General features: G+C 51.5%; 1 protein-coding gene across 3 annotated transcripts in view; it reads left to right on the top strand.

Moving 5' to 3' along the window:
- The first annotated feature begins 19,691 nt into the window (after window positions 1–19,691).
- SMARCC1 (SWI/SNF related, matrix associated, actin dependent regulator of chromatin subfamily c member 1) overlaps window positions 19,692–24,088 on the top strand; it is a 136,446-nt gene continuing 132,049 nt past the window's right edge. For 2 of the 3 annotated variants that reach the window (XM_059729271.1, XM_059729270.1), the window contains exon 1: window positions 19,755–19,940. In XM_059729271.1, coding sequence (XP_059585254.1) covers window positions 19,770–19,940 — 171 coding nt within the window. In that variant the 5' untranslated portion in view covers window positions 19,755–19,769. Of the gene's footprint in view, window positions 19,941–24,088 lie in introns of all 3 variants that reach the window. The other variant, XM_014604464.3, reaches the window with a different exon arrangement.

Raw genomic sequence — 24,088 nt, 5'->3', positions numbered from 1 at the left:
TGTCCCCCAGCCCCACAACCATTTTCACTGCCCTCCACTGGACTCTCCAACGTGTCCACATCCTTTCTGTAGCGGGGGGCCCACAGCTGGACACAGGACTCCAGATGTGGCCTCCCCAGTGCTGGATAGAGGGAAGAATCACTGCCCTCCATCTGCTGCCAACGCTCCTGCCAATGCAGCCCAGGATGCCGGTAGCCTTCCACAACCTTGATCTCTTGTGAAGTTATTTCTGACTAAAACCAACATCCAAGGGCTCAGATATTCAGGCACACATCAAAGGGCTCAGCCTCTGATGAAGCAAGCTCAGCCCATGAAAACTTGTGCTCTCTATGGGTCTTAGTTAGTCTATAAAGGTCCGTATCTACCGTGCCTTCTGACTGACTTCAGACTAGAATAGCTAATGACCTCCCATTTGTGAGAAATCAACCTACAAATCCATTTCTAATCCACTTTTCCTCATGCTTGCTTTGCCTTGCTCACCTGTAGCTGCCATCTCTGGGAGGACGCGAGAGATTTGATCAACTATTGAGAACAAACTACAGCTTATTTCTGTGTGCAGGTCACTCTCCTTCTTTCCAGTCTTCGGGCTTTTTCCCAGCAACTCAGAATTGCACAGAATGGCAGGATCTGTGTTTCTGCTTGTTCACCTTGACAGCAATGCTGCCCTGCAGACAGTGCCATGTCCTGAGTCTTCACAGGAGAAACTGCCTTTCTTCTCTTCCTCTCTGGGTGGGACTTACCTGAACCATCACACCGGATATGAGGAGTTTGAATGAATCTGCGGGGCTTTCAAGGCTGCAGCTATTTCCCACCGTGCAGGAGCAGGCATCAGCTTCTGTTTAGCACTGTCCTGCAAGCTAGAGAAAGAGCACTCCTTATTTTCTCTTAATTTTAAACTGTACAGAGATCCTACTTAAAGCAGCTGCACTTCAGCAAACAAATCCATGGCTGCTGATCGCCTGTCTGTGTAGCCAGTCGGCTGCACCAGCAAAAGCCAAGTGTTGATATATATTAGGGGCAGCTCAGCAGAGGAGTGACCGTGCACTGCCGCCATGTGAAAAACTGGTTTCACGCCAGGTTTGGTCCTTCATAACCTGAGCTAGAAAGCAGCAAGCTGCAGGCAAATGCCATGCCCTTCAAGTCACTTCATTGCGACTTACCGAGGAAGAGAGGTGACAGAGGTGGGAGTTATTTCCAGCTCTTGCTGGTTAAATTTAAAATCACAGAATCACCGACAATGAGGCTGGAAGGGAGCTCAGGCGATCACATCTAGTCCAACCCCCTGCTCCAAGCAGGACCAACCCCAACTACATCATCCCAGCCAAGGCTTTGTCTAGCCTAGGTCTTAAACACCTCCAAGGATGGAGACTCCACCACCTCCCTGGGGAGCCTGGTCCAGTGCTTTACCACCCTCCATGTGTGAAACTGGTTTTTCCTTATACCCAACCTCCACTTCCCTTGCTGCAGCTTGAGCCCATTGCTCCTTGTCCTGTCATCTGCCCCCACTGAGACCAGTCCAGCTCCATCCTCTTTGCAGCTCCCCTGCAAGGAGCTGAAGGCTGCTATTCAATCCCCCTTGGTCTTCTCTTCTGCAGGCTAAATCAGCCCAGTTCCCTCAGCCTCTCCTCACCAGTCCTGTCCCCCAACCCCCAACCATTTTTGTTCCCCTCCGCTGCACTCTCTCCAGTGTATCCACATCCTTTCTGTTATGGGGGGTCCTACAACCAGACACAGGACTCCAGATGTGGCCTCCCCAGTGCAGAATAGAGAGGAAGAATCACTGCCCTCCATCTGCGGGCAACGCTCCTGCCAATGCAGCCCAGGATGCCGGTAGCCTTCTTGGCATCACGGGCACACTGCTGGCTCCTATCCATCTTCTTGTCCACTGTCACCCCCAGGTCCTTTTCTGCAGAGCTGCTGCCCAGCCTGTCACCCCCAGCCTGTCCCGGTGCATGGGATTGCTCCATCCTAAGTGCAGGACTTTGCACTTGTCCTTGTTGAACCTCATGAGACTCCTTTTGGCCCACTCCACTTGATACCGGCTGCCAACTAGACATAGAGCCATTGATTACTACTCTCCGAGCCCGATGCTCCAGCCAGTTTGCTATCCACCTTACAATCCATTCACCCAAACTATAATTCTTTAGCTTGCTTGCACCTCTGTTATTTTAACAAAGAGTGGGAAGGGGAAGAGGAATTTAGAAGCGTTGTGGGAGGACGGCGCAGAGAGCATATGCCAGGCACTGTGCAGAAAGTGAATGAGCTCGAAAGAAAAAGCACGGATGTGTGGTCAGAGAGAGGAGGGGGCCTTTCCAGTGCCACTACTGCTGTCCATCTCTCTCTGTACTCAGTGCCAGATGGTCTGTTCTGCTCCGCCTTTGATTTTGAGAAAATCTTACATTATTTTTTTCACAATGGCCTTTGCCAACTGTTCTGTTAAAACCTAGCACCACCAAAAAGGACCAAAGTTCCCCCAAAGGAGAGTGACCAACTGTTCTACCAGGGGTGCAGAGACGCTGCCATGATGAGTCAAATACCAAGTGTTGGAGACCGAGGTCAGTTCCTTGAAGCGAGAAGGATGCCGTGATTCACAATGAGTTTTTTCTGGTCTTGTGTTGTTTTGCTTTAGGCCTTCTGACAAAGGAGGTGGCCACTGGACCTGCAGCTTTGTATGCAAGCCTGGGGCAATCTCAGCCCACATCTCCAGATACCGGGTTTCAGTGCCCTGATGGTCTATTCATGCCTCACAGTCCTGAGCCTTATCATATTCTTCAACTCCTCGCTATAATAAGCAGTACCAGCAGGCTGATATCCTGCAGTGAAGAGACCAGATCCTCCCAAGAGACACTAAATGAAGTAGTACCAGTGAGGGATGAGCTACAAAAAATAGAGAAATGGTCTCAACTACATAGGAAGCAGTTCATTGAGATGTGCAAAGTGCTACGCCTAGATAGGAATGATAAACTGCACAGACACAGGATGCATTGCTGACCCCTAAAGAAGGATCTGGGGGTCATTGGAGATCACACATAGAACAGGAGTCAGCAATGTTAAATTGGTACAAAAATGAATCAATCAAGGAACCTATACCAGGGGTGCTGTGTGCAAGAAACATGTGGCGATCCTTCCACATTAATCGGCACTGACAGGTAAGGCCTTTCCTGGAGTACTCTTCCCAGCTTTTGGTCCCACACTTCAAGGAAGGTGCAGACCAGCTGGAGAGAATCAGAGGGACGACATATATATGAGTAGTGGTCTACAAACATGACCTGCTAGGAAAGTTTGAAAGAATCAAGTTTCTTTCAGGTGGTCTCCCTGGACCGCGCTGCCCAGCTTCCTATCGACTCTGGGAGGGACTGGTCAGATGAAATGGACTGGTCGATCTGAAGTGTGAGGGTTGGTCATCCGGGTCTTGAAAGGATGCCCATGAGCCGGGACTCACTCTCATCATCAGCTCACAAATATCCAGAAGGCCAGGGGTCATCTTACTGCCCGTTGGGTGTGTACCTAGCACCTGATGGGGAAAGAAATGAAGGAAGGAGAGGGCTGGTCACAGCAGCATCCTCACAAAGCCACGTGGCTTTTACCTTTGAATGCAGTCATGAATGCAAATCCTTTGTCGTGAGTCTGCGAACATCGGGTTCCCTTGGCTACGTAAGAGTGGAATTCATACAATTTCCTTAAGAAAACTTCACAGTCTCTTCAGCATGGATGTTCCCAATGCTTTACTGTATCCTTTCCCTTCCATCCATCCTGGGATCACTGTAGGGAAACTCAGACATGTTCACAAGCTTTCCTCATTTGCCTTCAACCCTGGGAGAATGGATGTTCCCCAGCTCTGGTTTCCAGCTGTAGGGAAGCAGGAAGGACATGCAGCCATTTCGAAGCCTGGCGGGTCTCACCATTGCCCTACCAGAACATGCAAAATGCAAAGGTGCTGTGTGTGTCGCCCCGCTGTGAAAGACACGGGAACAAGACTATGCTGAAATTACTTTGGCGTGATGTACCACAGCAGATGTATAGCATATTCCATGCAAGCGTATAGTCTCCGGGCTGCAAAATGGCCATGTGCTTGCAGAGAGGAGCTGCCTATCTGGAGGGAGGGTAAGTGCTGGTTGTGAAGTACACAGCACGGTCAGTGTGTTAGCAGCCCTCGTGCAGCTAATAGAAGTAGCTCCGTTGGCTGCTTGCACATATTCTGCAGCTAGAAGAGCACTGAGACTAGAGAAGGAAGCCTCAGGCTTGAGTGAAGCATTGACCCATTTAAACACCGTCCTTTCCATTTGTTGGAACCATTCAGGCGCACTGAGCTTGTCCCCTTCTCCAGATTGCTTTGAAAAGGAGAAAGGTGAAATTCCACAAAACCCAAAATTTATCCTGCTATTCATCTTATTCAAAAGCCCAATGACAAGCAGCAAGCACATAAGTGCATGGGCTCAGTTAAGGCTTGATGTCTTTTGGATAGTCACAATTAAAACACACCATGTCCATTTTAATCAACCTGTTTAATTTAGCGAGGATTAAACCCCAGTCACATGTACAAGTACCCAGGTAGTTGTTTTCTGTCTGTAGCAGGGCACTGGGGCGTGCCTGCTTCTTTAATGGAGCAATCAGCCTGAGAAGATGCTTGCAGGTGGCAAAGGGGGCTCATGAGAGACTCACCGGACCGGAAGAGGGCTCAGGCTTGAGCTATATAAACCCAGAGCCTGCATCGGTCGGTAGTCTCACCCTGGTAGCTATGGACTGAAGAGCTCCTGACAGCAGAGCAGCAGGACCCTTGAAGTGGCACTGGCTCTGAATGAGGACCTCTGCAATGCAGGGAACAAGGGAAAGGACCTGGGGTAGAGCGGGGCTTGGTTATACAAGCAGGTGGCCCTGTTTAATGTTAAATCTAAGGAAGGCTTGAGTGCTTGCCAGAGGGCAGGTGTTCACTATTAAGTTGTCCTAGCAGTTTAGCCCAACAGGGCTTGCTTAGAGGGCCAGCAGCTCAGCAGGGGCTGAGAGTGGGGCTTAGCCAGTGGTGCAAGGGCCTAGAGGGTAGGGACCTGGGGATCCACGAGCCCCAAGCCTGGAAAGGGCTGGGAGTGTTATCAGAGGGTCCAAGGACAAGCAAGGATGAGAAGGAGTGAGACCCAAGAAGGTCCAAAGACAGAAGGAGTATCTGAGTGTGGGACCTGGAGGTTCAGGAACCAGGGACTGACGGACAGGTGGATCAGAAGGTCAATGGGCCCAGGGACAAGGTGAGGGCTGGATGAGGGTCCATGAGTCTAAGAGGGGCTGTGCATGAGAACGGAGGTCTGGGAACCCAGAAAGAGGGGCTGTGAGCTAGATGGGGAGGGTTGGGAGCCCCAAGAGAGCCAAACATGGGACTATGAGGGTCTGAGGGCCAAAAAGGGCCGAGTGTGTGAACTATACATTGTAGTGATAACACCTGCAAGGCTTGGGGCACGGTGTAGGGGAGGAATGGAGCCGCACAATTTGCCCTTAAGGCTACAGGTGCTTTTACAGGGGCGTAGTCACGCCGAGCAGGACCTATCAGGCCTGAGGGCTGGATTGAGGCTAATGGGGTCCAGGAGAGACCCAGTGGGGAATTGTTAGGATTAAGGCTCACTCTAAGGCCTGTGGGCAGCCTCCCTTAATCAACTTTGAGTAATAAGAACAAGTCATGGTGGGTAAGCAATCTAGGGAGAGCGACATTAAAGCCCAAGCCAAGCAGGAGCTGCAATGCCACCCGGGGGCTTCACGGCTGCCCTGTGGCCATAAGCCTGTCGCGCTGTCCTCATCCTTTTTATTTGTGAGTTATTTCAACTGTACTGTGCACGGTGAAACAGAGGAGCAAAGGAATACTTAACACCAAGTGCTGAGACTGTGGAAAGGGGACAGATCATTTTGGAGCAGTGTTTCTAAACTCCAAAGCACTTTGTACTAACTTCCATAGATTCATAGAGGTAGGGTCGGAAGGGACCTCAGTAGGTCATCGAGTCTGACCCCCTGCCCTGGGCAGGAAAGAGCGCTGGGGTCAGATGACCCAGCCAGGTGCTTGTCCAGTCTCCTCTTGAAGACCCCCAAGGTAGGGGAGAGCACCACCTTCCTTGGAGCCCATTCTAGATTTTAGCAACCCTGACCATGAAGAAATTCTTTCTAATGTCCAATCTAAATCTGCTCTCTGTCAGTTTGTGGCTACTGTTCCTAGTTACTTGGGGGTGGGCTAGTAAATAGAGCATCTCCTATTCCCTGTTGCCCCCCACGATGAATTTATAGGCAGCCACAAGATCACCTCTCAGCCTTGTCTTGTGAAGGCTGAAGAGATCTAGGTTCCTCAGTCTCTACCCATAGGGCTCTGCTTGCAGGCCTCTGACCATACGAGTGGCCTCCTCTGGACCCTCTCAAGACTCTCCACATCCCTCTTGAAGTGCGGTGCCCAAAACTGGACGCAGTACTCCAACTGCGGTCTGACCAGTGCCGCATCGAGGGGAAGCATCACCTCCCTGGACCTGTTCGCCATTCATTTCCTAGTGCATGATACAGTGCGGTTAGCCTTGTTGATCACTTTATTACACTGACAACATGTTCATCTTGGAGTCCACTATGACTCCAAGATCCCTTTCCGCTGCTGTGCTGCTGAGAGGGTCATCCCCCAGCCTGGAAGTGTGTTGGTGGGTCTTTTTGCCCAGGTGCAGCACTTTGCATTTGTCCTTGTTGAACTGCATCCTATTTTGTTCTGCCCATTTTTCCAACCTGTCCAGATCCGTTCCCTACCCTTTGGTGTGTTAACTTTGCCCCATAATTTGGTATCATCTGCGAACTTGGACAGGGTGCTCTCCATGCTCTTGTCCAAGTCACTGATAAAGACATTGAATAGCACCGGTCCAAGGACCGAGTCTTGCGGGACCCCACTGCCCACACCCTTCCAGGTCGATACCGACCCGTCCACCACCACTCTCTGGGTGTGACCCCCTAAGCCAATTTGCCACCTACCTGACCGTGTAATCATCTACATCACAGCCTGTCAATTTATTAATGAGAACAGAATGAGATATCATATCAAAGGCCTTCTTAAAGTCTAGGTAGGTGACATCTACTTCGACTCCTGCGTCTATACATTTTGTGACCTGGTCATAAAAAGAAACAAGGTTAGTCAGGCAGGATCTACCTGCAATGAGCCCGTGCTGATTTCCCTTCAGCATTATTTCCCCTACTGGGCTTCCACAAATGTGATCCTTAATTATTTTTTCCAGTTTTCCCAAGGACAGAGGTGAGACTAACCGGCCTATAGTTTCCTGGTTCACTCCTCCTCCTCTTCTGGAAAATAGGGACCACAGTGGCTTTTTTCCAGTCCTCTGACCAGAGCACCACGAGCACTCGAACAGCCATGCCAGTGGCTCTGCTATGACACTGGCCAATTCCTTCAGCACCCGTGGATGAAGATCATCCGGCCCCGCTGATGTGAATGCATGCAGCCCCTCCAAGTGCCCTTTCACTAAGTCTGCGCTAACAGCTGGTGGGCTGGTGTCCCTCCTGTGTCTGTCTATGATCCAACTAGGAGATCTGTCTTGGTCTGTGTCTAGGAATACAAATGCAAAAAACTCATTGAAGAGCTCAGCTTTGTCCCCGCTCTCTGTCACCAGTTGCCCTAGTTTGTCCGGTAGGGTCCGATACTATCCTACGCCTTCTTATTGCTTCCTACGTACCTGAAGGACTTTTTATTTTCCTTAATTTTTGTCACCAGCCTAGTCATAATCCTGCTGATTCCCTGCAACTGCAAGCAGGGAGGTATACTCCTCCTTGGTAGCTACCCCCTGCTTCTACAGCCTGTATACCTCGTTCTTTGCCCTTAGGCTTTCCTGGACTTCCCTGTTCAGCCAAGACGGCTTCTTGGCCTCTTTTATGTGCAATGGGATTGTCTCCTTCTGTGCCCATAGGATCACTCCCTTGAGGAACGACCACCCTTCCTGGACCCCCATATCTCCAATGCTCTTGAACTTTGACGCCGCACTAACTAATCTCCTGCGCACACTGAAGTCAGCCTTTCTGAAGTCTAGCACTTCAGCCCTGCTGGTTAGTTTACCCACCCTTCGCGGGAGAGTGAATTCAATCAATCGATGGTCACCATCCCCTAGGTTACCTTGTACCTGCAGATCCCCCACCAGCTCATCTCCTGTAGCTAACACCAAGTCCAGGTCTAGCTCATCCTCCTGGTGTGGCGGTCTATAGTAGACCCCCATCACCAAGTCCCTTTCCCCCTGACCCCCTTGTATCCTGACCCACAGTACCGAAGTTTGGCCCTCCTCTGATCCCATCTTGATTAGAGAGGAGGTATATCGTTCCTTAACGTAGAAAGCACCCCCACACCCCCCCATTTTTCCCCACTCTATGCCATCTGTACAACCTGTAGCCCTCAATGCCTACTGCCCAATCTTAGGCGATTATGAACAAACAAATCTCAAAACTCACTGCAGTGCAAATCTTGCTTTTCTCTGCAACGCAACTGCACGTGCCCTTTTGTGACCATCTCTGCCTGATTTTGGGCTGTGTCGCTACAGCAAGCACAACATCCCCTCTATCGGGCGCTGGTCAGACCGCAATTGGAGTACTGCGTGCAATTCTGGGCGCCACACTTCAAGAGGGATGCGGATAACCTGGAGAGGGTCCAGAGAAGGGCCACTCGTATGGTTAAGGGCCTGCAGACCAAGCCCTACGAGGAGAGACTAGAGAAACTGGACCTTTTCAGCCTCCGCAAGAGAAGGTTGAGAGGCGACCTTGTGGCCGCCTATAAGTTCATCACGGGGGCACAGAAGGGAATTGGTGAGGTTTTATTCACCAAGGCGCCCCCGGGGGTTACAAGAAACAATGGCCACAAGCTAGCAGAGAGCAGGTTTAGACTGGACATTAGGAAGAACTTCTTCACAGTTCGAGTGGCCAAGGTCTGGAACGGGCTCCCAAGGGAGGTGGTGCTCTCCCCTACCCTGGGGGTCTTCAAGAGGAGGTTAGATAGGCATCTAGCTGGGGTCATCTGAACCCAGCACTCTCTCCTGCCTATGCAGGGGGTCGGACTCGATGATCTATTGAGGTCCCTTCCGATCCTAGCATCTATGAATCTATGAATCCAAGTCATTTTTCAAATATATAGGGAGGATGAAGAAGGCACCGGGAAACGTGGGGCCCCTGCAAGATATGCTGGGCAATCTGGTGGTTGTGCCAGAGGAGATGGCAGACCTCTTTAACAAATTCTTCACCTCTGTTTTCTTGTGCAGGGACTGGGACTCCCCCACCGTGTTTCAAGACGGACTCGAGGGGAACATCTCCAGACCTAAGGTTGGGAAGGACCGGGTCAGAGTGCTTCTGGAGGGGCTGGACGTGTTCAAGTCAGCAGGTCCAGATGCTCTCCACCCCAGGGTGTTGAGGGAGCTAGCAGGGGTTATTGCAGGGCCCTTGGCATGGCTTTACGAGCGTACGTGGTGCTCAGGCCAGGTGCCAGATGATTGGAAGATGGCCAATGTGGTCCCCATCTTTAAAAAAGGGAGAAGGGAGGACCCGGGCAACTACAGGCCCGTCCGTCTTACCTCAATCCGGGGGAAACTCTTTGAGAAGATCATCAAAGAGCACATCTGTGATGGGCCGGCATCGGGGATGATGCTCAAGGGCAACCAGCACGGTTTCACTAGGGGCAGGTCATGTCAGACCAACCTGATTGCCTTTTATGATCAGGTCACAAAAGCACTGGATGCAGGTGTCGCCGTGGATGTAGTCTTTCTGGACTTCAGCAAGGCCTTTGACACTGTTGACCACCCCATCCTCATTAAAAAACTAGGTGACTGTGGCATCGATGCCTACACAGTCAGATGGATTGCTAATTGGCTGAAGGGTCGTACTTGGAGGGTGGTGGTGGACGGGTCATATTCGACCTGGGGGGAAGTGGGCAGTGGAGTCCCCCAGGGCTCGGTCCTTGGGCCCGTACTGTTCAATTTCTTTATCAGCGATTTGGACGACGGGGTGAAAAGCAACCTGTTCAAATTTGCTGATGATACCAAAATATGGGGAGAGGTGGGCACGCTAGTAGGGAGGGAAAGACTGCAGCAAGACCTGGATAGGTTGCAGGGGAGGGCTAACAAAAACAGGATGCGTTTCAATACGGACAAGTGCAGGGTGCTGCACTTGGGCAGTAGTAACCGGCAGCACACTTATAAAATGGGAAACTCCCTTCTTGAGAGCACGGAGGCAGAAAGGGATCTTGGAGTCATCATTGACTCCAAGATGAACATGGGCCGACAATGCGAGGTCATGGTCGGCAGGGTTAACTGGACCCTATCGTGCATCCACAGGTGCATCTTGAGCAGGTCCAAGGAGGTGATCCTCCCCCTCTACGCGACACTGGTCAGGCCGCAGCTGGAGTACTGTGTCCAGTTCTGGGCGCCGCACTTCAGGAGGGATGTGGACAGCCTGGAGAGGGTCCAGAGGAGGACCACCCTCATGATCCGGGGACAGCAGGGCAGACCCTACAATGAGAAGCTACGGGACCTGAACCTGTTCAGCCTTCACAAGAGAAGGCTGAGGGGGGACCTGGTGACCGTCTATAAACTCACTAGGGGGGACCAGAAGTGTTTGGGGGAGACCTTGTTTCCCCTAGCGCCCCCCGGGATAACAAGGAATAACGGCCACAAGTTGTTGGAGAGTAGGTTTAGACTAGACATCCGTAGGAACTACTTCACAGACAGGGTGGCTAGGATCTGGAACCGACTTCCAAGGGAGGTGGTGCTGGCTCCTACCCTGGGGGGCTTTAAGAAGCGGCTTGATGCCTACCTGGCTGGGGTCATTTGAGCCCAGTTTTCCTCCTGCCCAGGCAGGGGGTCGGACTTGAAGATCTACAAGGTCCCTTCCCACCCGACTTCTATGATCCAAGCTTCAAGAATGGCATCCTTTTTTGGCCAGAGGAAGATTTTTAATTGCTCTGTGCTATGTAAAATGAATGAGACAGTGGCAATGAGGACACTCGGTTCCTGTTACCTTCCTGCTCTGGTTATCAACATAATACTTGGCACACTTGGATGGGCCAGTGTAACTAAGGAAAGAGTCCCCAGGAAATCCTAGTCAGAGGGTGTGAGCAGAAGGGAAATGCTTTTCCATTCATTTTACAGTGACCTGGAAAATGGAGACTACAGAGCTCTTCATAAGGGACTACCAGCATCCTAGGTATGTGCACAATCTCAGCTGACCATTTTTTTTTGTCTATGGCTGGTTTGTTTTTTTTTAGCTGGTCCTTCCCCATATGTCATTAGAAATAGCATCACTCCCAGGATTGCCCCAAAATCAGAGCTGTCTTATGACTTGGTGTTGCGAGGTGGTGGAGAGGACCTCCACGCTGGTTGCATGCACAAAGAACCAAGTTACTGGATCTCGGAGAAGGTTTGTGCCATGAAGTGGGGAGGAATTCCCACTGCTGCAAGGTGGGAACATTTGAGAGACCAACAAGTGAGTCTTGCCTTTTTCTTCTCACCGGGTGCATTATCCACATGACTTGTCTGCCTATGTCCTTAGACCAACACGGCTACAACCCAAACCCCTTATCCACATGACTGCATTTCACAATCGCTGCTCCCTTGGTCTTGCAGCTGGCCAAGAAGCAGCTTGTCGCAGCCTCATCAGAACATGGTCAAACATTCAGCACTGAACTTCGGTCCAGATCCACAAAAGGACTTAAACACCGAACTCCTACTGAATGTGGTCATACATTTTATGCAACGGCGTTTAAGCAAAATGCACAACATCACAGGAGCCAGGGCCCAGAGCTCCCTCCCTTCTACCGCACAGGGCTTTTCTCGTGGCCCCGTGTATCTTTCCCTCTTTGTGGGTCAGCCTCAGGCACTAGTGAAGCGGGAGATGTGGGTTCAAACCTCCTAGGGGTGAATGGGACCTAGAGTGCAAGCAGGCATCTGCTTCCTGGGGAAGGGTGATAACTGCTAGGTAACAGGGCTAAAAGATGGGTAGGTTCCCCCCTCCCACTCCCAACCCAGCATTGCAAAAGGGTTAGGATCTCCTCTCTGTATTTAGTGATTCCTTGTGTCTTAAAGGTACAATAGGATCTGGCCTCTGTCAGCCTAAGGGGACGAGGAGCTGAGACTTGCCTCTGCCCTTCCAAACCATATGGTGGTGAGAGCTTGCACCTTCTACGCAGAGAACGTGGAGAGTAAAACTCGTTCTGCAGCTTCCCTCCCTCCTCAGCATGCAGACTCCTATTCCCTTGCTTTCCATCTCTCCATAACAAAGGTCCTTTCCTGGAAAGCCCCACATCTCCCTGCTTCCGCTCATTCTTTCTGCTTTCTCGGGTGGCTTCCAAGCCGGCTTCCCCCAGCATTTCAGCCCAGTTTGTGGAGATGGGAGGTCACCCTTGGAGCTGTAGGGCAGACATCAGTGAAGGTTTCCTGATGGGATATTCCTAGCAAGCGGCTAGACATGCTTCCTCTTCCCATTGCTGAAGGAAACCCTCTCCTTCCAGAAACCCCCAAAGCGATGTGCACCAGGGCTTTGCGCCCCAAGACAGATAATGGAAGATGCAGGTGCTCGATTCTCCCGAAAATCAGGACCTCTGTCATTAACTAATTTTTTGGGTTAATTTACTGACAAGTCAACCTTAAGCAAACCCCATCTTCATGGCAACGGCAGTAGTGGAGAAGGACAATGTTAATGCCCAAAGCGTGAAAGCAGCCGGCGGCTGGGAAATGAAAGCAGCAGCCTGGAAAGAGGGGGCCCAAACTGTCCTGTGGGATTTGGGTTCTAGAATGAGGTAAGATGGAGCGATTGGGAGGCCTGCGTGTAGCAAATGATGTCTGGACTTGGCCCTTATTCGACATCATTGTGGACAAGGGGGTATTTTTATTATTCCCATTTGAACACCCAGTGCAAATATGTTTGTTTGTTCACAGGCCTTATGAATCACAGAGCAAGATTCATTCCACAGTTTAAGCAACAACTTGCTTCCTGACTGATTGGATGTGGAATCCGTGTCGATCTATGAAGGCCGATAGGACGCATACAGGTGTTGGTAGCCGTGACCCAGGCGACTGTGGGAATACTCGTGTGTAGAAAAAGGACGCCCTCATGGCCGAGCTAGCCAGCTATCCTCAGTGCAAACGAAGGCTGTGGATGATTTCATTCCTTTTGTTTAGCTGATCTCAAAATCTCTCTGTTCCAGTGACATCTAGCGGCAAGAAGTGTTGACTCCTGCAAGCAAAGCCCCAGCCTGTTCAAGGCCGATTTATTTAGGTTCTGCTTAAACCTGTTTCTAAGCCAAACAATGGGTGCATATGGAATGAAGTGGGTTGGGGGTCCGCCACCCTGGCATCTGGTGCCCTCCCTGTGGCCTGACCCGCCTGCCAGCTACTTCCCAGCCCCACCTCACCTGCAGTCTCTCGCCTGCCATGACTTTGATGTTATCTATTGGCTTGTTGGGGAGGCAGGCTCTGGGGCTAGGGGTTCCCTCTACAGTCGGCTCTGCCTTCGTGGCTAGGTCTGCCCCACCTGAGGCTCCTTCCCTTGAGCATTTCCCCTTAGGCTCCTGAGCACCTCTCAGGGCTTCAGCTGCCCCAGCCTTAGCCCCTTTTTCTCCAGCTGCACCCTCTGCCTTGGCCCACTAAGACCTCAGCTCCCAGGCATCAGCCCTGACTTAGTAGCACCCTGTCCCGGGGCTCCAGTTTTATCCACCAGCCTCAGCCCCTCTGGCTTGGGGCTAGCTTCTGTCGCTTAAAGTGGGGAGTGCCACCCAGCACCCCATCCGTGCGCTTCCCCTCCCCTGTAGCCCCAACGCGTTCCTCCAGTAGCAAAAGAGAGACCTAACCGGTCCTAACTTAAACCCCTCTGGGGCTTGAGCCCGGTTTCCCAGACTGGCCTGCTTCCATCTTTCCAGACCTTGAGTACCTCTCTCGAGCTGGCTTGGGTCCTTGCTGCAGCCAGCTCCCTCCTGGGAGCTCCCTGCCCTGCCACAGCCAGACTGCCCCTTGCATGGTCAGGGACTGGATTTATATGCCCAAGCCCAGCCTCCTTCCAGCCACGTGCCTGCATGTCCTGCATCCAGGGACCAGATGCAGCTAACTGCATCATTATCCACTTTGAATTCTTAGTCTTAGGTCCAGTCCACCTGCAAAGCTAATACTCCTGCTCTTTCTAGTCCTGGGTCTCCTGCCCTCCTAGTAACAGGGGCAGGAGTTCTCTGTTATGCTCCCATTTAAATTCATACCTGTAGCGACCATGATACACCCTGAGTTAGCCAAAGCACCTGACAGATACAGTGAGGCAGACTGTCTGCAAGCACTTGGCTTTCTAGTCCATCTCCCTTCTATTTCTCAGCGTAACCCCAGAAACCCAGTGTGCAGCAGAAGAGCCCGTGTTGTTTGACAGCGACATCTGCTCGCCGTTTGCAGCCAGTCGATTTGTACCTGAACAAACACGGGGGTTTCCACGTGACCATCAGTCTGCACTCTCACTAGAGAGGGGAGCTCGCCACATGCTGCCATGGGGGATGTATCATTGCGCGGCACAGAAACAAAGCTTAAGACCCTTCCCCGCGTGTTTTAAAATGCTTCTCCCCTTGTACAGGCTCAAATTTGAGATAGTGAACATGTACAGCTCCTTCAGAGTAGGAGCTGGGATTTCTCAGCACTTCCTAGGACAGGACTTGTTTCAAGAAGGAAGCCCGAAGTCATGCGCTTTACTTAAATGAAAGACTTATGTAAAGAGCCTACACAGTATGGTAAGCCTAGCAGATGAATACCAAACCCAGAGCTCTTACCCACCTGCCCCCACCCCTAGATCGAATGGGACCAAATGGGAGAAGAACTGGTCCATCCACCAACTGCAGCAGATGACGTTTGGCCCCTCAACCACTCCTGTACCAGGCCAAGAAGCGATGACTACAGGCCTGGGGTATCCCACGCCTGCCCAGCAAAACTACAATTTTCCCTGACAGGTGCAGGCAAATTAATACGGCTCCTTCCTAGAAGCATGGATTAGGACTGGGAAGAAATAAAGCAGCTGACTCAAATACAGTGGAGTCTGCACCCATGATTCTCACTGCAAAGCCTGGAATATTTGGTGGCTTTTTTTTAAGCCCCAGCTCCTGGAGTCAAGTGAAAAATGGCAGGAGAATGACAGCTTGCTTCTGGAAAAAAGAACAAGCTTCCAGCCCTCGTGCTTCTGATGAAAGCCTGACCCAAGGGCACCCAAAGGCTCAAAAGTAAAAAAGGCCTTCATTATTTTTTCATGGGCCTCATGATTTCGTGGAGCTACACTTGCGCTTGAGCTTGGCAACTCTATAAAATGTCATGGAGGAGGCAACTCAGGTTGCAGACATGCATGACAACTGACCTGTTTCTAAACGTCACTAATTGGGAACTAGTTCACAACTCATTTATTTAAGCAATGTATATGCCACCCTTCCCAACAAAGACTCAGGATGGCTTACAGTAAGAGAAACAGAAACTTGAAAGTGCAACTAGCATCAATAAGACAAAATAACAAAATAAAATTACTAGGAAGAACTTCTTCACAGTTCGAGTGGCCAAGGTCTGGAACGGGCTCCCAAGGGAGGTGGTGCTCTCCCCTCCCCTGGGGGTCTTCAAGAGGAGGTTAGATAGGCATCTAGCTGGGGTCATCTAGACCCAGCACTCTTTCCTGCCTATGCAGGGGGTTGGACTCGATGATCTATTGAGGTCCCTTCCAACCCTAACATCTATGAACCTATGAAAATAAAGTAGAGACCTGCTAAACAATATCTCGGCCTAGCTTTGTGCACTAAATGCCCAGAAAGGAGGATCTAGCAGCCTCAAGAAAGAGGGACTGCCAGAGCTGAGGAGCAACTGCTGAGAGCAATGTGTTTTTGCCCAAGGGACTTGGTGCATGGCTGGTACACGCAGGAGGTTGCTCTTGACCTTTGGGACTGCAGTGAGGCATAGAGAAGGTGCTACCTTAGGGGTATAGGTCTCAGGATGTTTAGGGCATTATAAGTGAATTCCAACACTTCCCTTGAATTGCGTGCAAAAAGCTCCTGGGAGCTAGTGCAGACCCTGGAGCACTGGAGTTATGTGCTTCTGATGACCCTTCTCAAGGGCAGCCCTGCGTAGAGCACATTGTGGTGGTCTAGCCTTGAGCTGCAAAGGCCTGGATGGTGGTGGCCAGATCAGACTCTGAAAGAAAGGGCTGCAGCTGTTCCTAGTGACCCCCACCACCTGAAGATCCAGGTGCAGCACAAGATCCGGGAGCACCTCAAGGCTGCAAACTTGAGTGACAAGGGGAGGCTGAACCCCATCCATGGCAGGTACCCCAGTACCCCTAGGTCACATGGCCTGCTCACCAGCATCCCGTGTCTTGTCTGGATTCAGTTTCACAATCCTTTTGCTGTTAGCAAATACCCGTGTCATTTATTAGCGCTGTGTGGCCTGACCCCCCAGATGCAGCTGAGAACTACATGTACGTGTGTGGCTCCATGTACTAGCACTATCTAGCTTGTAGAGCCATGTCACCTGGATGCAGGACTCCCCATGCCACGGGTCTGGAAATTTGGCAGCGGGGGACTGCTCCCCCATCACCAAATCTCTGGATCTGTGGGAAGACTCTTGGGCTCGATGACATGGCCTTGCAGGCAAGATCTGGCCAATGGGCTGGAAGCTGAACACCCCTGGAAGGGGCTGATCACTCTAAAATCTCAGGTCCTGGGTGTGTCTGCTTAGGCATCCAAGAGAGGTTGAAAGTTTTGATCTTCAGGTCTGCACCTCAGCTCCTCAACAAGACAGAGGGGATGATGCTGTTCCCTCCCCTTGCAGAAGTGTTGGGAGAATTCAAACCATGGACCTTTGCCTGTACTTGCCCTCCAATGAAAGCCCAAGAGCAGATCAGCTTCTTTCTCTGGAGTGCTCACTATGGTGTGTAACTAAGGCATGGGGCTCACGCCCCAAGCAACAAGGAGAGAACAAAATATGGCAGAGCTGCACATGCAGCAAGCACCGTCCGGGCTGTGCACCGTGAAAAGAACAGCGTGTCATCATACAGCCTTGCAGGGACACAGCGTTAAAGCTCCATTGTTTAATTCTGTCATCTCCTGACCTTAGCTGTGACGGCAAGCTTTTGATGTATTTTTTGTATTTCATGTGCAAAAACTGAGGAGAAGACAAACTGTAAACCCACAGGCAAGAGCCTCTGGGTGGAATCCAAATTCATGTAGCACTCGCCTTGGAGAGCTCCGAGACAGAGGAGGGAGTAACCTTGATCTTAAGAACTGGCTCAGACCACAACACCTGCTGATGGGCCTTTCCTCCAGGAACTGGTCCAATCCTACTATGAAACGGCTGGCAGCTTAAACATGGAAGGATGGGAGAGAGATTCCCAGCAGGGATCCGGTCCAGAGACAAAGATGCAACCAGGTGTCTTCATTCTGCAGGGTGGCCGGCCAAGGGCAGGATGAAGGCTGGGAGCTGGGGTGACCGAGCAAAGAGCAGGAAGTTTGGAGGTGGCTGGAAACGGCCCTTAGGGGTATTTTGCTCAGAGAGGGGGGTCCTGGGGCAGCTGGGAGGGACTGCACCAGTGCTCCTCAACTTTCTTAGACTGGAAATCCTCTGGGTAGACTCAGGGAACTGCTTGGAAAGTGCCAGCTCTGACTTTTAGGGATGTATTTGGTAGTCGTGTTGATCTGGGACAAAGAAATGCAAAAATCTAGAGCTCTTGGTTCAGAGATGATGCCTTTTATTTGGCTACTGAAGAGTAATAGAGCAATTCTTCTGTTGCAAAGAACTCAGCAAGACCACAACCATGGGTTTCTGTTTGCAATCTCTGGGATTCTCTTGTGAACCACATTTGCACACCTCAGCAGTATCTTATGCTGTGTATACCCCTGAAAGGATCCTGTTGCACCCCCATAGCACCCTGGTGGTGAATTGCTAGGCTGAACGTTGCCTGCAGTATCCTCATCCTCGTGACACCGAGCTCATGACTCAGGTGCCCTTGGGGCCAAATGCAGGGGATGCTTGAAGAGACTGTGGCTTTTGGATCCCCCTGCCCATCACAGCAGATGCACACGCGAGACCACGCTGCCCGCCGACCCCGTAGCCAGCACAGCCCAGGCACCTCCGTTCGCATCCAGCCCTGGCTGACTCGTGCTTGGAGGGGCGGCAGCTGGAGCAGGCCAGGGGTGGATCCAGGGGTGGGTGCACTGGTGCACTTGCACCCCGCTCGGAGTCCTGCTCCTCCCAAAGTTGAAAACCAGCTGCCTGGCAGCGTGACAGCAGTATGGCCAGTCAGGCAGTGCCGAAGGAGTCAGTTGACTGTGACTCGTTGTGATCTACCTGATCCCTTCTAAACTCCTCTTTCCACAGGTGTTAATGACCCTCCCTTCCTTGTAATGGTCTTCACCTGCCGCCAGGCAAGCTACTCTCTGCTCTGCCTCCTGGTGGGACGCTCCCATTTCACAGCCCTGCAGACTGACTGACTGGCTACAACTCAGTGCAATGAAGCGAGAGCTGGTTTTGCTTCAATCCCATACTGGTTCACCCAGCCCCTCCCCGCCTATCAGGAAAGCTTCTAGTTTCTTTTTAACTGCAAAAAATAGGTGCTTTGCATATGTGCCGATGCCTTCTCCCCAGCCTAGACCCCCACGGAGCAGGCCCTGCCCCAATAAAATGGGCAAGAGCCGCCCCTAACCCGCATCACAGCAAACACACGTGTTCCCCAACCCTGGCTCCCACGCATGCGCAACTATGAGTTCACCCACGTGCTCCCCTACCGCGGCTTCCACGCACGCGCACCGACATGCAACCCTAACCCGGCTTCTGCGCATGCGCAGCTATGGCTAACCGCGCTTATTCAGCCTACCCAGGAATTCACGCATGCGCACCCATATGCTCCCCTACGCCGCTTTCCACGCATACGCAGCTATGACTGAGCCTCGCGCCCACATGGTCCCACTACCCGGCTTCCACGCATGCGCAGTTGTGACAAGGCTTCGCGCCGACACTCTCAACTTACTAAGGCTGCTACGCATGTCCTAGCTACCGGGCTTCAACGCATGCGCAGCTATGGCTAAGCTTTGCGCCCACATACTCAAGCCACCCAGGCGCCCACACTTCCCCTCCCTCATCGACGCACGCACAGCTATAACTAGCCTTCGGGCCCATTCAACCACCCCGCTTCCACGCACGCTCGCCCACATGATCCCCTACCCGGCATCCACGCATGCGCAGCTATAGCTAAGCTTCGCGCCTACTCAGCTATCCACGCATGCGCACCTACTCTCCCCTCACCCCAGTTTCCACGCATGCGTAGCTATAGCTAAGCTTCGCGCCCACATAGTCAACACTACCCAGGACTCCACGCATGCCCACTTACACGCTCCCCCTACCCGTTCCCACGCATGCGCAACTATGCTTCGCGCCCATATGCTCAGCACCCCCCACTTCCGCGACTAGACTTCGCGCCTACACTCCCCATGCGCAGAGCCAATAATAATAATAATAATAATAAAAAAATAGTAAAATAAACCCGTCAAGGGAAAAAAAAAAAAAAAGCGGGTCGGCTCTGCCGCCAGGCATGCGCAGAAGCGTCGGGCGCCGTGCGCCTGCGCGGCGGTGACGCAGGCAGGCACCGGCGCGGCGGCTGCGGCGGCGGCAGCGGGCGCGGGTGGCCGAGCATGCCCAGAGGGGCGGGGCGTGGCGTGCGCGGCTCCACGCATGCGCGGCGTGAGGCGAGTGGGCGGCGCAGGCCCGCGCGGGCGGCGCTCGGCCGGGGCAGCAATGGCGGCGGTGGCGGCGGGCGCCGGGGCGGCGGCAGCGGCGCCGGGCTGGGCGGCCCTGGCCGTGGCGCGGCGCAAGGACGGCGGCCCCACGGGCAAGTTCTGGGAGAGCCCCGACACCGTGTCGCAGCTGGACTCGGCGCGCGTCTGGCTCGGCAAGCACTACAAGAAGGTGCGGGCTGAGGGGCGCGCGGGGTCGGCCTGAGGACAGCTGCAAGCCCTCCCGTGATGTGGGGGGTCGCTGCGTGCTCGTCGCGGGATTAGGGTGACAATAGCGAGGAAGACGGGGGTGGGAGCGAGGCCGAGGAGCCGGTGGTGAAACGGCCCAGAGATGCGAGCACACGAGGGACAGGAAAACGCAGCCTCCTTCCTGGGTGAGGTCCCGCGGTGCCCTGTCCCTTGGACCCCTCGAGTCGTGCAGCGGCGATGGGGCCGGGCTTGCCCCCGGCCCGCGCGTGCCGCGGGGACGTGTCCGAGGGCGAGTGGATGCCGTGTGACTTGCTCTGCTCAGTGTTTCCCCTGACTTTTGTCTCTTAGTTGTGCCAAGCAATCGGCGACGTGCCCTCGGGGGGCCCCCTCGCCAGGCAGGGCTCATAGCTGGACGTGGTGGACTTTGGCCCACGTTCCAGACTGGGATATCGAAGGCCGGTGTCGCGCCACGGCGGAGCGGATGCGGGCAGGGAGAGTGACCGGGGGTTGTTTCCGCTGTTGCTCTCCCGCTCGCGGCCTCCAGCACTTACAGGCGTAGGATGTTCGATTCGGAGGCCGTGCCCCTCGCTCCGCCGCTCAATAGCGACGGGTGTCCCTTTCCTCCGAGAACGTGTCCAGTCCCTTTCTGTATCTGGCTAAGCGGTCAGTTTCCGCCACAGCTGGTGGCAGGGAGTTTCACAGCCTCTGGTTGCTGTTCTTCCCACATCTTTTCTTTTATGTGCTCCTTCCTTGTGTCCCTCACCAAGTCCTGGGAGTTTTTGGTTGATCTGGGTCCCGCCATGTGCTAGACAGGGAGGAGGCTGTGGCCAGGGGAGCCTGGGTGAGCGTGGGGCTGTCTTCCTTTTACTCCTCCGCTCACGTCTCTGGGCAGTTTCGCTGGTCAAAGTCCGCAGGCTCATTCAGGGGCAGTGGTGTGCTCTGCTTGGTGTCCCTTTCTGCCTCTCTTGTGATTAACCTGCAACTTCGCTGCCTTTCCTGTTTCCTTACGATTTGTCCGAAGAAACCCTCTGATGTCTTTAGTGGTCTCCGTTGTTATAATATAGTTTCCTTGGTGGGCTGTGGGCTGCAATCCCCCCTGGCACATCAGAGAGGCCTGTCTCCAACAATGGGAGAAATGGATGCCAGAGGGAAAGCGTTGAACCAGATATCTCTAGAGTGACGTATCCCCTATTCACTACCCTCCCTGGATCCACTGTTATCGGGTTGGAGATGCTGGGGGAAATATCGTCAACCCTTCGGTTCAGCAACTATTAATAGATCTGTCTTCCATGAGTTTGCCTAGTCCCTTTTTTGAACCTGGCTGTGTTGTCCGCTTCTACCACCTGCTGTGGCAATGAATTCCATGCGTTAACTACATGTCCCATCAGGTTTTCCATCATCCCTTGCCTCAAGTTGCACGTGGAGTTTCGAAATATTTCTTGACACTTGGTGAGTTAGTCTCTAGGTACATCTCTATCTTGTCTTCTGCCTGATGTCTCACTAATTACCACCTGGAGGCTCAGGTACGCTTGAGAGGAGCATCATCTGGAGTAGGAGGAGAGGTGTGTTTTCCCTCCTAGCCACCCCAGCCCCTCAAGCTAATGCCTTTAAAGGGATGAGTTTTTTTTTTCTTTCCCAATTAAGAGCATTTGTGCCTGCCCCCTTGCTGTCAAGCTTTTCCCAAGCTTCACTGACTAATGCAGCTCTTGCTAATTCACTGCCACCCACAGGATGCTGGATTGCAGCTGTGGAAACCAGCAGCGCTCCTCGGTTCTCATTCTCCTCGCAGGGGAGGCCCTCCATCCATTGTTCTGCAGGCTGAAGGCAGCAGTGCTTGGTTATACTCTGTTCCCGCTGGGAAGATTGATAATGAACATGCTTCATGTTTTTCTTTCCTCCTATGTCTTAATAGGATTTATTTGGAGAAGATCTTGGTTTGGGCAAGTGAATTTTGAAAGCCCTATATAGTGGAAAGGATAATAATGTAGGATTTGGGAGAAGTCCTAAAAATCTGCATCTCTTTTCGCCAGAAAAGGAATGAATGTATGCATTGACTTCAAAATTCTTGTTTCCTCATTTTAGGTGGAAAAGTTTCCTTCCTTAAATAAACTTGACAAAAAAAGTTACTAAAGGTAGTTATTTACAACAAGTTAGTCTAACACTTCAACCTTAGTCTTACTGTTAGTGGCAGAATGTTTCACTATCTTCAGGGGACACAACAAAGATACCGTAGGCTTCTCAATGGAATAGCTCACGTCTGCTTGCCAAGTGTGGCCTGTGGAGATACCAAATTACGAACAAAATGTTAGGAGCAAAAACAACCCTGTTTTATTCATGATCTGCGTGTAAACATCTTTTTGATGTGTCTTAGATTTCTGCCGTGCATTTGAGACTAGTAAAGAATCCTCCATTTTTAATTGCAAGGGAGCATGACTCTGTTTCACGTGTATGGGGGGCTGTCTGTGTGTGTCGGAGGTCTAGTCCTATTGCTGTCTGCCCATTCTAGTTGAGGTTCTAAATCTTTATGCGATCTGTACTGAGATGCTGTATCCAACATGCCTTTTTTTTGGAAAAGATGTGTGATAAAATACCATGTTACTTAGAAACTGGCATTCAAATGAGATTAAATATGGAGTAATTAGATTCTCCTTTATTTTGTGGTCATATCCTCAGGGCTCTATTTGAGTAAATTGTTGCAGTTTTGTTTACATAACTAATTTTTTTCTGTTAAAGTGCCTCTAGTCACTTATGATGGGCCATTACTCATTCTGCTGAAAGTGCTTTCTTACAGTTTTGGGTAGCCCTTAATTTCTAGCGTACTTCTTCTGTACGTAACATCCAGTGCCACTGATGCCAAATAAGTGGATAGCTGTGATCATATTGTTCTAGTCCCTAGGCATGGTTTTTAGGAGTTTTAAGCTCCTCTAGCTTTAATTACAGTCTGTGGGTGTTTAGTGCTTCTGAAAGTCAGACTCATGTCTTGAGAAACACTGATGGATGGGATGATGGGGATCTGCAGTGAAAACAGGTGGGGGAAAGCCTGGCATGCTGCCTCAGAAGAAATTAGGGTAGCGGGTGTGAGGTCTGACGGGTGTTGTGCTATCCAGCCAGTGTATGTGCTGGGCAGCACTTGGTTCTGAGTGAGATACCAAGGTGTGTTGGAGATTTTACTGCTATAACATGCTTTGTCAGTAACCTCCTTTTTAATGTTTTAGCTTTATGGGCAAAGGGCTTGGTGCTGTTGGAAACATTACATTGATGACCACTGAGCTGCCTGCTGTCTAGTTACAAAACAATTATGGCTTAAATATCAGCGTTGCCAGTTGAGCCCACACATTTTCACTAATGTGACTCCACCCTGACCTGGAAGGGTTTTTCATGCTACTTCAGTTCTTGGCAGCTGTGTAAATAGCTGTTGTAATGATGGCTTCTTGGAAATGGGCACCTGGTCTAAAACCACTAAGTTGTTTACTCAGTCCAGTCCCAGGTGGCTTATGAGAGAAACTGGTCTGAAGCCAATGCAGAGGTGACCACAATTGGATCATTGTGTTACTGTGTGCCTTCTCCCTTGGCTGACTTCAGTCTGACTTATGTCTTTAAAAACATGGAAAACAAGCATGTATGTCCTAACTGTAGGTAGCATGGTTCGTCTGCCTTTAGATTAAATCCATGAATCTAGGTGATTTGTTTTTGGGGAAAGTGAGTGCTCCTGCATTTGAGAGCTACAACATATGACCATAGGGGTATCATTTAAGGATACCAGCAGCCTTAAAATTGGGTTTCCTCGGTTTTTTGTATTCAAGTGAGCACTAACATATCTACAAAGGTTTTACAACCTAGTTGTACTAGTATAGCTTGCTAGTGGGGTATTATTTATGTGGGATTTCTTTTGCTGACATAGTGAACCCTCACCCTGGAAAGATGTAGTCTTTAATAACAGAAAGACTTTTTCCAATGGAGGTTGTTTCTAAATTGGGAGGGAAGATGTGGGGGTGGGTGTAACACCATGGACGTTCAGATAGCCTTTCATATGCCTGACACAGCTAGGCTGGCAAAACTTCATAGTGTAGACCTAGCCTTCATTAGGCTGCACCGATATATCGGTCCATATTGGATTGGCACCAATAAAAG

This window comes from Alligator mississippiensis, chromosome 5 (genome assembly GCF_030867095.1).
Source record: "Alligator mississippiensis isolate rAllMis1 chromosome 5, rAllMis1, whole genome shotgun sequence".
Classification (NCBI taxonomy): Eukaryota; Metazoa; Chordata; order Crocodylia; family Alligatoridae; genus Alligator; species Alligator mississippiensis.
The sequence above is the reverse complement of the archived record's forward strand: the minus strand, read 5'-3'. Positions and strand labels throughout refer to the sequence as shown.